Here is a 12,353-nt window from a genome sequence, read left to right as displayed (position 1 = left end):
GTTAAAACACTTTTTTTTCATCTGTGTGATTTTGCCAAAGATCAGATCCTATTTGATGGTGATTTTATGCAAAAATGTGAGAAATTCCAAAAGGTTCAGATACTTTTTCATACCACTGTACGTTGTACAAAGTACGCCCACATGATGCTACGGCGGTAGCGTCTGCTGCTTCTCATACATATCACATGTATATAGAACTAGATGCGAAATCACAACAGATTTGCCTGAAAGGGTTAAAGACAAAGACACAAAATATTTTTTAGGAATAATTTATTGCCAGTAGGAAAGCGCGTACCGATGGCAGTAATTCCATAAAAACTTTAACGAGACCGACGCACGCACACACACTCGAACGCACGCACATCCACAAACGGTATCCATGACAACCATAAATATCATCGGGTCCCGTTTCCTTGATGGAAAAATAAGAGGTTCCAACGTCAACATGTACAGACAATTTAAAAAAAAAAAAACAAAAAAAAAAAAACATGAGTAATGCAGTTGAGACCCTTTTTTTCCCTCTTTTTTGGGGGGGTGAACGTTATCAAAGTGAGGCCGATCACGTCACACCGTTTCTTCAAAATAAAAGCACTGAATATCTACAAAATAACTACTTTGAAATCAAAACTGTACATTGACATTTACACTGAAAATCACCACTTGTAGAAAATGTTCTATTTATAGAAATTGTGAATTTCTCTATTATTATTATTTCCGCTTTTTTTTGTTTCTTTCCCTGTTGTGTTGAGACGGACTTTCTGTCATCCTCTTTTGCCACTCGTACTTGCCAGTCTTCCTGTGCAATGCCTGAAATTTACATTTGACAAACATACTACATCAAAAAGCAATGAGAGAAACAACTAGAAATGGCAAATTCTGGAGAAATTACTAAGGAGCTTTGCTGTGGGGAGATACAGATCTTAGCCCCGCCCAGGTTGATTTAGGGACATTTTGGGGGGACAGTTTTTTTTTGCCGTTAGAAATGAATGGAAAATTTGGACGTCCATGGCCGTCAATGGCAACAAGTTCCATATGCGTCAGTGGAATCGGGGACATTTGGGGGACACGTTCTATTGGTCATTTCCTGTTGATTTGAGGACATTTGTTTTTATGCCTTTGAAAACGAATGGGAAATTTGGACGTCCGTGGCCGTCAACGGCATCGACTTACATACGCATCAAATGAGTCCAAGTACATTGGCATTAGCCCAATCGACATGCATGGCCGTCAATGGGATTAACCAAAGTAAATGTCATAGGAAATGGATGTGAAATTTAGATGTCCATGGCCGTCAAAATTTGTGGGACTAGACACATTTAGATTTTTTTTAAATCAGCGAAAAATTGCCGTTTACGGGCGAAAAAGTCCTTGCGTCGCGCGAAAATTCTGGTTGTTTCGATATTTGAACAGTGCCGATTGATTTGGGTGGATACACTGCACTCTAGTGGCCACAGTGAATATGACATAACTCATGTGACATGGCTGAATCCAGCTGCTCCCTGTTAAGACCATTTTAAGGTACATTTTTGTTTAGGCTAATGTTTTTTAATGCATTGGTAATTTAATTTATAGGTATATATATATTTTGTGGGAATATGTGTTTGAATGATTTGTTAAGAGCACTGTTAAAAAAAAAAAAAAAAGTTCGAATTTTATAGCATTTAAGCTAGCAGACTTTTGCTATGCAAGTTAGCCAATTGTTCTTTGGTTGTACTTAGATCCTCATTTATTTTATGTATACCATTTGAGGCTAAGCTCCAGTATTTTATTTTGAAATGAAAGTGCAATCCTGCATAGTTTGAAGAAAAGGTTTTTTGTTTTAAATTTGATTTTCCTTTTGCTGTTTTTTTAAGTTGTCATTTTTTAACAATAGCATCTACCACTGTATACTAGCATTAAGCTAGCAGGTGTTGGAAAAATGAAATTTATTTTGTATTAGGGTGCACAAAATGTGTCATTTTGTGTTTAACTTTTCATTTAACCTCACCGGGAGTGTAGACAACTGCCTGTGAAATCAACAACAAATTCAGGAGGGTTGGCAAGTACAAGCCTAACGGATGGTGTCAATTTGCTAGCAAATACAGTTTGGCAATCTCCCACTATGTGTACAAAGAAGCGTAAATGAAATGTACTTTAATTACCATAGTTAATCAGATTCATTTTAAGATTTCTTTTAAAAACTTGGTTATTGGCTATTTTTTAACTAGTGAATTTTTAAACAATGACGTCTACCATTGTATGATAGCATTTAGCTAGCAGTTGTTGAGGGAAAATGAAATGAATTTAGTGATTTAGTGCACAATATGTGCCATTTTGTGTTTAACTTTACAGTTTACCTCAGCAGGAGTATAATCAACCACCTGAAAACAACAAATTGGAAAGGGTTGGCAAGTATGATGCTAACATCTCGCATCAAGTTGCTAGCTAATATAATCTGGGAGGGTCCGCCACTATGTGTACAAAGAACAAATCGTATTAAAGTAGAATTAGTCCAATTCCTTTCGCAATTTTGTTTTGTAAAACTTAAGTTTTGCCGTTTTTTTTCTAACTAGTCATTTTTAAACAACGGTGTCTACAACTATTTTTTAGCATTAAGCTAGCAGTTGTTGGAAAAATGAAATTTATTTTGTATTTTAGTGCATAATTTGTGTCATTTTGTGTTTGAGTTTACCTCCATCCATTGACAAACTCGGGAGGGTTGGCAAGTACGAGGCTAACGTCCTGTCTCAAGTTGCTAGCTAATACAGTTTGGCAATCCGGGAGGGTCCGCCAGTACGTGTCGGTCCCCGTGAAGTCGTATCGTACCGTAAAAGCAAAGAAAATGAAAAAAGGAGGGCTGGCTTGAGGCACTTTTTGTGGGGATCCAGTGTCAGACTTCAGTGTGCTGCTGGGAGCCCAGCGGCGGGATGGCCAGCCGCTCAAAATGGCCGTCGTCGCCGCTCTCGTAGTCGCTGATCATAGCCTCGGACTCCTCGCAGCACGCCGACATGTCCGAGCAGGAGGCGGTAGACGCGTACAACGACAGCGACACGTCGTCAAAGTCCCCGCCGGGAGGGAAGCCGGCGGTGGCCGCCGCCGAGGACGGCGGGGCGCCGCGCCCCTCGCCCCGGGGGGCCGTGAAGCGCCCCAGGGCGTAGAGTTCCGGCAGGGCGGGACGGCGCGGGGTTACGGAGGACCGCAAGGTGTCGCCGTACTCGGGCGGGGGCGGCGGCGGCAGCTCGTCGCCGGACGGGAAGTCGTCGGGCGGCGGCGGGAAGTCGCTCTCGATGTCGTAGCCGCCCGGGTAGTAGTCGGTGTCCATGGCGCTCGGGTCGCTGTACAGGGTGGCGGGCGGCGAGTCCGCCAGCTCGTACTGCGGGAACTCCTTGATTCCCGGCAGCTGGACGCTCGGCATCCAGTCGGACGTGTCCCAGTGGTATCCTGTCACGGGGGAAAATAAAACAACGGGCGTTAGCGTTTCCATGCTAACGTTTTGATTCGCTCTTCTGCCAATGAGTATCTGTGGTGAACATCCAATCCATTTGAAGCGGGAGGGATGGCAGTGAATGAAAGAACATTCCCTCCCACTTCAAATGGATTCGATCGCCATCGATGGCAGACAATGAGTTAACGTTAAAAAAGCATGCCACCACACGACTTGTGCATTAATATCTGACGACGTCCTGAAAACAGTCACGCAACGGGGATACTGACCACATCACACAAACAAAAAACAAGTTTCTGATAATTCCATAAATTGTACAGTTCAGTTTGCCGTTTGTTTGAAGTTACCAATGTAGCTGTATTGTAGCTAGTCGTAATGTCCAAAATTTAGTCCGTTAGTTTCTGATAATACATTGTGTTCAGTTAGCATGAGTAGCAAATGAAAAAAACACGGTGACATTCTGAGAAAGTGCTTTTCGTTTTACTAATATGTCACATTGCTAGGTTAACCTTAAAAACCATGTGTCCACTTATGTCTTGTTTGTTAAAATTTAACGACGTCCGAAATAGTCACACAACGGGGACACTAACAACATCACACAAACAAACAAACAAAAAAGTTTCCGATAATTACCAAATTCGTACAGTTCAGTTTGCTGGGTTCTTAAAAGAAGTTGCCAATGACAGTAGCTGTATCATAGCTAGTTTTATCCTCAAAATGTAGTCCTAAATTTTGCTAATCTCATGCTAACCGTACGAGAATAAAGTCGTACTGTTAGTACGACAAAAAAAAAAAAGTCAAACTATTAGTACGAGAATATAGTTGTATTAGTGCATACTGCTAATGTTGCTGAATAAACTGCTACGTACTTTAGCTAAATTAGCTGCGAGCTAAGGCAAAGTATTTGCATATTTCCTTCTATTGACTATTATTTGATGTAAATGAACCAAAAGATTAAGAATTTCTTTATTCATGAAATAGATTATAAACTATAGGCTCGCATTCCAATTCCCTAACTCTATGTATGTGAAACTACGTAAATTATCTTCCTTTAGCTGGGAGCTATAATGAAGTATTAGTGTAAATCCTTTTATAATCATTTCTAGGGCTGTCATAATTATCGCGTTAATGGGCGGTAATTCATTTTTGTCCATTAATCACGTAAAAATATTTGACGCAATTAACGCACTTGTCCCGCTCAAACAGATTAAAATGACAGCACAGTGCAATGCCAAGTTGTTATTTGTGTTTTTTGGAGTTTAGTCGCCCTCTGCTGGCACTTGGGTGCGACTGTTTTTATGGGCTTAAGCACACATGAGCATTGTGTAATTATTGACATCAACAATGGCAGGCTACTAGTTTATTTTTTGAATGAAAATGTTACAAATTTTATTAAAACGAAAACATTAAGAGGGGTTTTAATATAACATTTCTATAACTTGTACTAACATTTATATTTTAAGAACTACAAGTCTTTCTATCCATGGATCGCTTTAACAGAATGTTAATAATGTTAATGCCATCTTGTTGATTTTTTGTTATAATAAACAAATACAGTACTTATGTACCGTATGTTGAATGTACATATCCATCTTGTGTCTTATCTTTCCATTCCAACAATAATTTACAGAAAAATATGGCATATTTTATAGATGGTTTGAATTGCGATTCATTACGATTAATTAATTTTTAAGCTGTAATTAACTCGATTAAAAATTTTAATTGTTTGACAGCCCTATTAATTTCATGTCGATGAGCCAAAAGATGAAGGATTTTTTTAATTAGTGAAACCGATTCAAAGCCTCAGAAGATGCTCTCAATGAGTGGTGTTTTTGTCAACGAACAATTTTTTTCACGACGACGACGTCACGATGACGCACTAAAAACGTCTTGGGAGACTAAAACATAACGAGATGGATGCCAGTTGTCGTCTGACGAGACGAGAACGAGAAAAATTTGCCATGTGTAATATTTTCTTATCGTATGTGTAGTTAGCACGCATTTTAGCAGTGTTTGGTCGTGTCACTCATGGCTATGCCAAGTTGCTTTAGCCTTTAAAAGTCGATGCTGAGTGATCATTACTAGAGCTGTCCCGACTAGTCGACATAGTCGACGTCATCGATGACGTAAATCCGTCGACGAGCACAACATCCCGTCGACGGTTAATGAAGGGTTTAAAAATATATATGCACGGAAAGTTCAGAATGTCGGATGCTCTGTATGCAAGCGGGGAAAGTGGCACAAAGCCAAAAAACCGCACCACAGTGTCCAAAACATTGACTTATTTCAAAGAAACAACGGAGCGTACACTCTTCCGTCCTTTCTCTTCAATGCCAAGCTTGGCTAAACGTCGGCCGTGAATAAACACCTCAAGCGCCGTAACCCAGTTTGTAATTTTGTTTTTTTGTTTTTTCATTTTTTGTACACCAGAGGGTGCTGTCGCCTTACTAAATAATAATGTTTCATTGACAATGGGCCTGTAAGCGCTATTAGTATTGTTCTTAATGCTAACTGAAAGGTTTATTTCATGCTATGGTTTATTTTATAGTATAGAAAATTATATAAGGTGAAAAGGTCATAAATATATACAGTATATACAGTGATTGCACTTAAGGGAGAGATTGTCAATGATAAGGTAATAAATTAAGGTAAAGGCAATTCATATAGGCAATTCATTGATATATAAATAAGGTTTAAAAGGAAAAAGGTGAAAAGTTTTCGTTAATTTCTAATTGTGTTGTTTTATTTGTGTGCACCGTAGCTTTTACAGTGTGATTACATCAAGGATGGAATAAAAGTTGTAAACCATCAGTTTAAGAGACCATCTTTTCAATCAGGATGCTACACTAGTTAATTCTATCAGCATTTCAACTCATTGTTTATTTGTGATTTATTATTGTTATTTACGTGTTTATTTGTACTTTAATAAATAATTTAAGTGTTCCAATATGTTTTTTGTGAATTGATAAGCGTCAACAAAAATTTCATTGCTAAATTAGAAAACAAAACAAAAAAAATTTTTTTTTTTTAAAATTACTAGATTAGTCGACTAATCGTAAAAATAGTCGGCTGACTAATCGGGAGAAAATTAGTCGTTTGGGACAACCGTAATCATTACACGCTAAACTAACTTGTAGCATTAGCATAGCGTTCGGGTTAGCATTAGCATGGTGACTCGGTGAGTGTTTTCTTAAACTCTTAGAAAACTTTTTATATACAGTTCGTGGTGTCCAAGTGAGTTCAATTAATAGCAAATAATGTGCTGTTTTCTTGCTGAGTGTGTATTATCGTCATGAAAATGTTGATATCCTTGTAGACGCTACAATTATGTGCTCATCTGTTAATGTTCACTCGAAAGAGTTGGAAACTTTATATTTATTCTAGGGCTGTCAAACGATTAAAAATTTTAATTGAGTTAATTACAGCTTAAAAATTAATTAATCGTAATTAATCGCAATTAAAACCATCTATAAAATATGCCATTTTCTGTAAATTATATATATTCTGTAAAATAAATTGTTGGAATGGAAAGATAAGACACAAGATGGATATATACATTCACCATACGGTACATAAGGACTGTAGTGGGCATTTCACTCTACTGTCATTTAAATCTGTCTATGCTGTCCTCACTCCGAAGCATCTACTTTTTCCAAAGCTAGACAGCTAGTGAACGACGCCTTAATAATCAGACTTCTTCCTTTTTCATCTGATTTATTAATAAAATGGCCTCAAACCATTGTCCTCTTTAGACCGTCCTAAAAGTACAAAGAAAAAGTACACAAGCATTGCATTAGCAACAACGTTAGCTTAGCACGCTATACAGGTTAACTAAACATAAACAAAAATCGTCTCATACAAAAAATATAACATTTCGCTTATTAACATAATATGTACATTCTTTACAACAACCATACTTATGGACAAACCTTGTCCAAGGATCATAAAAGCACAACAGAGACCTCGTGCAGCCATATTGAACTGGCAAGAAAAGAATAAACCATGTCGCAAAGCGACCACAAGAGTTTGCTGTTAGACAGCACAAAAAGCCTTGCTGTAACACTTAACAAAAGGCAGAATACTGTCTGAGCGGGACATGTGCGTTAATTGCGTCAAATATTTTAACGTGATTAATTAAAAAAATTAATTACCGCGCGTTAACGCGTTAATTTTGACAGCCCTAATTTATTCATTTATTTATTTATTCATGGGCTAAAAGTTTTGAAGTTTATAGACGAAAACATTTTGAGAATTGTCGACCCTGGACGAAATTTGTCTGAGTTTTTGTTGACTAAAACTAGACGAACACTACAAAACAACAAAATAATCAAGGTACAAAAGGCAATCGTCAAAAGAAACCAAAAAATTACGCATTTTACTACGCAGCATTACAATACCAGTGGAACTAAACACCGCTGGGAGGAAAAAAATGCTAACTGTCATAGGAAGTTAACGTTAGCATCATGCTAGCATGATAATGTAAGAAGTATGGAAATATTTTACATTTAGATATGCTATTTTTTTTCTCTTAATAAATTGCGGCTGTATCGGATCGCTACTCGGTATCGGCAGATCCTTAAAATCAGGTAACTTGAACTCTGGTGCAAAAATATGCGATCGGGACAACCTTACTCTCAATATTGTTGATTTGAATTGCGGCAGCGAAGCACTACGTGCTAAAATGGCAGCGATTTCAACTAAATTTGTCGCATGTAATAATACAATACGACTTTATTCTTATTGTCCTATATATATATTTTTTTTCGTATTTGGCCCATAACACTTTTTACCAATATGGTATTGTTTCGGAGTGAACTGATCTGTACTGTTTAGTTTCGACAACAATCATTAGTTAGCAAACAGAATTGCACTAAGCTAACGTCACCAAACCATGCGTGGCAACGCTAGCTAACAAAGGTCACACGCGGGCTTTATCAGCGACACATAAAAAGCCCAAAAGCCCTTTTCGTTAGCGCTGGATTAGTTGTTAGCGGCGTTAACACCCACCAAAAACACACAAACAGCAAAGAAAGTCACCTCTTGTGTTCCTGCGCTCACGAGCCAAAAAAGACTCTTTCATAAAGAATCCGTGAAGAAGGAAGAGGAGAAGAAAGAGAGAAAACATGTTAAAAACGTAAAAGGTCGATAACCGAGCTAGCAAGCTAGCAGTGACAAGACTTCTTAACCTATGCTGGAGCATTTTTTTTCAAAATGGACTTGTTAGCGTGCGAGAAAGAAAATGGTGACTGCGAGCCTCATGACAACAACAAGCAAAATAAAACGGTACCTTCTCTTTCCACTGTGTCAAGCACAGAGTTGACAAAGTGGATGACAGTCACGATGGAGGCTTGCCAGAGGAGACATGAGCAAGCATTAGCATAAAAGCGCAAAAAAATCAGCAGGAAAAAAATCATGTGGTGCTAAAACAGAATGCTTGGATGACTAACAGTGACACAGTGGCAGGGAGACACTAGGGCTAGGCATGGATTCTTTTCTTTTTTTTTTTTTTTTTTTTAAATGGTCATTATTAGAGTTTTCCGATATTATTAGGTAGTACTGGCTGATAAAAGCATTTTTAAATGATACTGGATAATATTGACATTGGTTTTACATTATCTGTTTTAGGCCAATATGTGTATGGCAGTGCTGTCATGTCCACTTATTGCCCGCCTGGGTTTCTGGTGTTCTGTCAACCCAATTACCCCAAGGTGTAATTGGTTTTGATAAGTTCCAGTATTTTCTGCTGATGTAATCATATGTAAATGCGAGCTCATTGCAAATAGAGAGCTAAATGGATGCGCTGACATCTGCAGCCATTCTACCATAGCAGTTCTTGCCATCTCGCCACATTGTTTGTGCCTTATATGGTTGCCCAATTTTTATTTCAACAATAAATATAGTGGTGCAATATAGGCACTTTTTCCAATAACTTCAGTTGAAGTCTTATATATATATATATATATATTTTTTTTTTAACTAAATGTTTATTCGGAAAACCTCAAAGTTGTTACATTTATCATTATCAAAGCATCTAGTGAGGCATCACAAGACAATAGTTTTTGCGCTTAGTTGACTTCCTGTTATCTACAACAAAATCAGATGTTAGTGAAATATCTTACTTTCATTTGTTACATCGTGGACTTCAGAAATTTGTTGCCTTAGAAAGAAAAACACTTAAAAACTATACAGTGATCCCTCGCTACTTTGCGCTTGAAACTTTGCGCCCTTCGTCCATTACGGATTTTTTTTTTCTAATTAAAAAAATGAATAAATACCGATGAGTCGTCCCGATCCGATCACGTAGTCTCCCTCCGGCTGCTTTTTTTTTTCTCGTCAGGCAGTACACTGGTGTGGCTTATTAAACATAAACAGGATTGATAGACGTTAAGGTTTGGTCTTGCCAGAGACGCTTGAAAGCCGAAAATTCAAAGCGCCGCATGCGTCAATCATTGTTTAGCTTGTTAAACAGTTGCTGTGGCAACTCATTGTGTGTACGTGAGGAACTTGAGCGGAATTGAGTGGACTCTCTCAATGAAGCATTTAATAAAGAAAAGCATTTTTGTACTTTATTCTTGTTGAAAAATAATTCAGTGGGACAGTAACATGTTTAAACTTTTTTTTTTTAATTATATTTTGGGGAAAAAAGTGAAAAAACATTTCTTATCTTTATCTCTTTCCAATGCTAAATCTGAATAAGTACATTCAACACACACAAGAAAATAAATAATTTTGGGGGCGGCGCTAATTAGCATTTTTTCACTTATCACGGCAGGTTCTGGTCCCCATTAAAAGGGAAAAACAAGGGATCATTGTATTACAGCTCTGCGCATCATCATACTATTCTGTTTGACCCTCCCTACACCTAGCCACGCCCCTTTTACGGCCTTAAACCAGAACCCCTACCAGTTCAGGTGCCGCCGGACTCCCCCTAAGCTCCCCCCCGGACCATGGGAGATCCTATTTGTGTTTAAAAGGTAGAACAAACAGACTGAGGAACAGTTTCTTTGCTAAACCCACCCTGGACTGCCATATGTAACACCACGTCACCCAGTGTCCGATATTCATTTCCATGTAATATTCTATGCGCAATACTACGTGCAATATTCAATGCCTCACTGTCAAACTGCTGCTACTTACTTCCATTATTTGAACTACTTGAACATAGAATCATACACATTTTGTATTTATTTAGATTTTATACTTGCAAGTCCCTTTTGAGATTTTATCTTATCCTGCACTGTAAAGATAGATGTTTCATAATTTCATTGTACAACTGTATAATTACAATAAAGGCCTATTCTATTCTATTCTATTCTATTCTGTTCTGTTCTATTCTATTCTATTCTAAAGCCCTGATAGGAGGCGACAAAGGATAACAAATAAACAGGCAATCAGAGGACATGACAGCAAATTTAATGTGATTTAGTAACGCTTGATACGAATGAGGTGATTCACTGTACATGTAAAAATGCTATTCATTTTCCGAAAAAATCAAAATAAGAAAGCCTCTTTGGAACCAATTGATTTTGGATCTTTACCTACCATTGTACTAGTTTTTTTGTTTTTTTGTTTTTAAATTAAAGTATAATGGAGATTTTATATATACATACATATATATATATACACACACATAACTATACCAAAGAGTGGATGATCTGTTGCCGTCCATGGCAACCAATGAGCAATGATAGTGAGCTAAGACATGTTAAAAAAAAAAAAAAATCAGCTTATTTTTTTAAACAGGAGCGGACCCACCAGGATGGCATGGGGTGGCAAAGACAGGCTTGCCACCCCAGTCAGCACTGATGAGAATGAAAAATAAAGATCCAGTCAATTTGGCAATTACTGCCATCAATTAAGTAGTGATGATCTTCATAATAATTATAATAAAAAAAAAAAAGTTTTTATGGAACGACATTTCTCTATATCAGTTTGTAAATGTCACGTGTGCCTTCTTGTAGTGTCTATATACAATTTTTTAGCAAACTGATTCAATATGTATTGTAAAAATTCATCGATGTGGATCAATAAATTAAATGTAAATCATTAAATGTAATTTGATCAAAATTATAATTCCAATATGCCGTTTGGTTAAAAAAAAAAAAAAAAAAAAAAATTTCTGATTGCTTTGGGAAAATTGGAACTGATGGGGTTCACGCAAAACTTGCCTTAAGGAAGACTGCTTTTCCCATGAGGACCAGAGCACACCCGCAGTGTCGTAAAATCATCAATCAATCCATTAAAAATCAATCTCCCGGTCGCTTGCAGATAGATTAAACAACATTTCTTTCATGGGGAAAGTGACACATGTTGTAAGGCAGTCAGCAAATTTGTAGGTTTTTTTGTGTGGCAGGGTTCCTGCCACCCACCTCAAAGTTAATTAGTGCTGGTGAATGTAATACAAACCCCTCAATATATAAAAGAGGTGTCATTGAACTAGTTGTCAGTCGACATATTGTCACAGATACTATAAAAATATTTTATTAAGGTTGAAAAGTTACTTAGTGTTGCTTTAAAAGCCTTCATCATTTTGTATTAAATCGATTAAAGGCGCTTGAATCAAATCGTTGCTGAATATCATATCACCCCCCCCCAAAAATCGATGTATTATATTATTATGAAATACTTGCCACCTTTAAAAAGTTCCTGCCACCCCATCAATATTTTTGTAGATCTGCCCGTTTTTGAATGATAAAAATACGCTTATTTGTGTGCCAATTTTACCTGACAGTCGTAAAAAAATTCAACAATGAACTTTCATCTTGTTGCCAAACAGGTGCAAGCTAGCAGAATTTCCAAATTTGTCATCAATATGTCAAAAAAGCTGATTTTTTTTTTTTTTTTTTTTAAAGGGAATTTTGTCTCGGGTGAAACGAGGAGGAAGTTTCACTGAGTACCATTGCGATTCGCTCCTTGACGTTGGCTTTAA

The 12,353-nt window shown here is 37.4% G+C and overlaps 1 protein-coding gene across 10 annotated transcripts in view; it reads right to left on the bottom strand.

The window, feature by feature from the left end:
* Positions 1–259: 259 nt before the first annotated feature.
* fat1a (FAT atypical cadherin 1a) overlaps positions 260–12,353 on the bottom strand; it is a 137,159-nt gene continuing 125,065 nt past the window's right edge. For 2 of the 10 annotated variants that reach the window (XM_057842841.1, XM_057842843.1), the window contains 2 exons: positions 8,462–8,497; positions 260–3,420 (listed from right to left, as the gene is read on the bottom strand). In XM_057842841.1, the coding sequence (XP_057698824.1) occupies positions 2,870–3,420; positions 8,462–8,497 (587 nt within the window). In that variant the 3' untranslated portion in view covers positions 260–2,869. Of the gene's footprint in view, positions 3,421–8,461; positions 12,348–12,353 lie in introns of those variants that run through there. The other 8 variants (XM_057842842.1, XM_057842844.1, XR_009064095.1 and 5 more) reach the window with 7 other exon arrangements.

The sequence above is a fragment of the Corythoichthys intestinalis genome, chromosome 8 (genome assembly GCF_030265065.1).
Source record: "Corythoichthys intestinalis isolate RoL2023-P3 chromosome 8, ASM3026506v1, whole genome shotgun sequence".
Classification (NCBI taxonomy): domain Eukaryota; kingdom Metazoa; phylum Chordata; class Actinopteri; order Syngnathiformes; family Syngnathidae; genus Corythoichthys; species Corythoichthys intestinalis.
The sequence above is the reverse complement of the archived record's forward strand: the minus strand, read 5'-3'. Positions and strand labels throughout refer to the sequence as shown.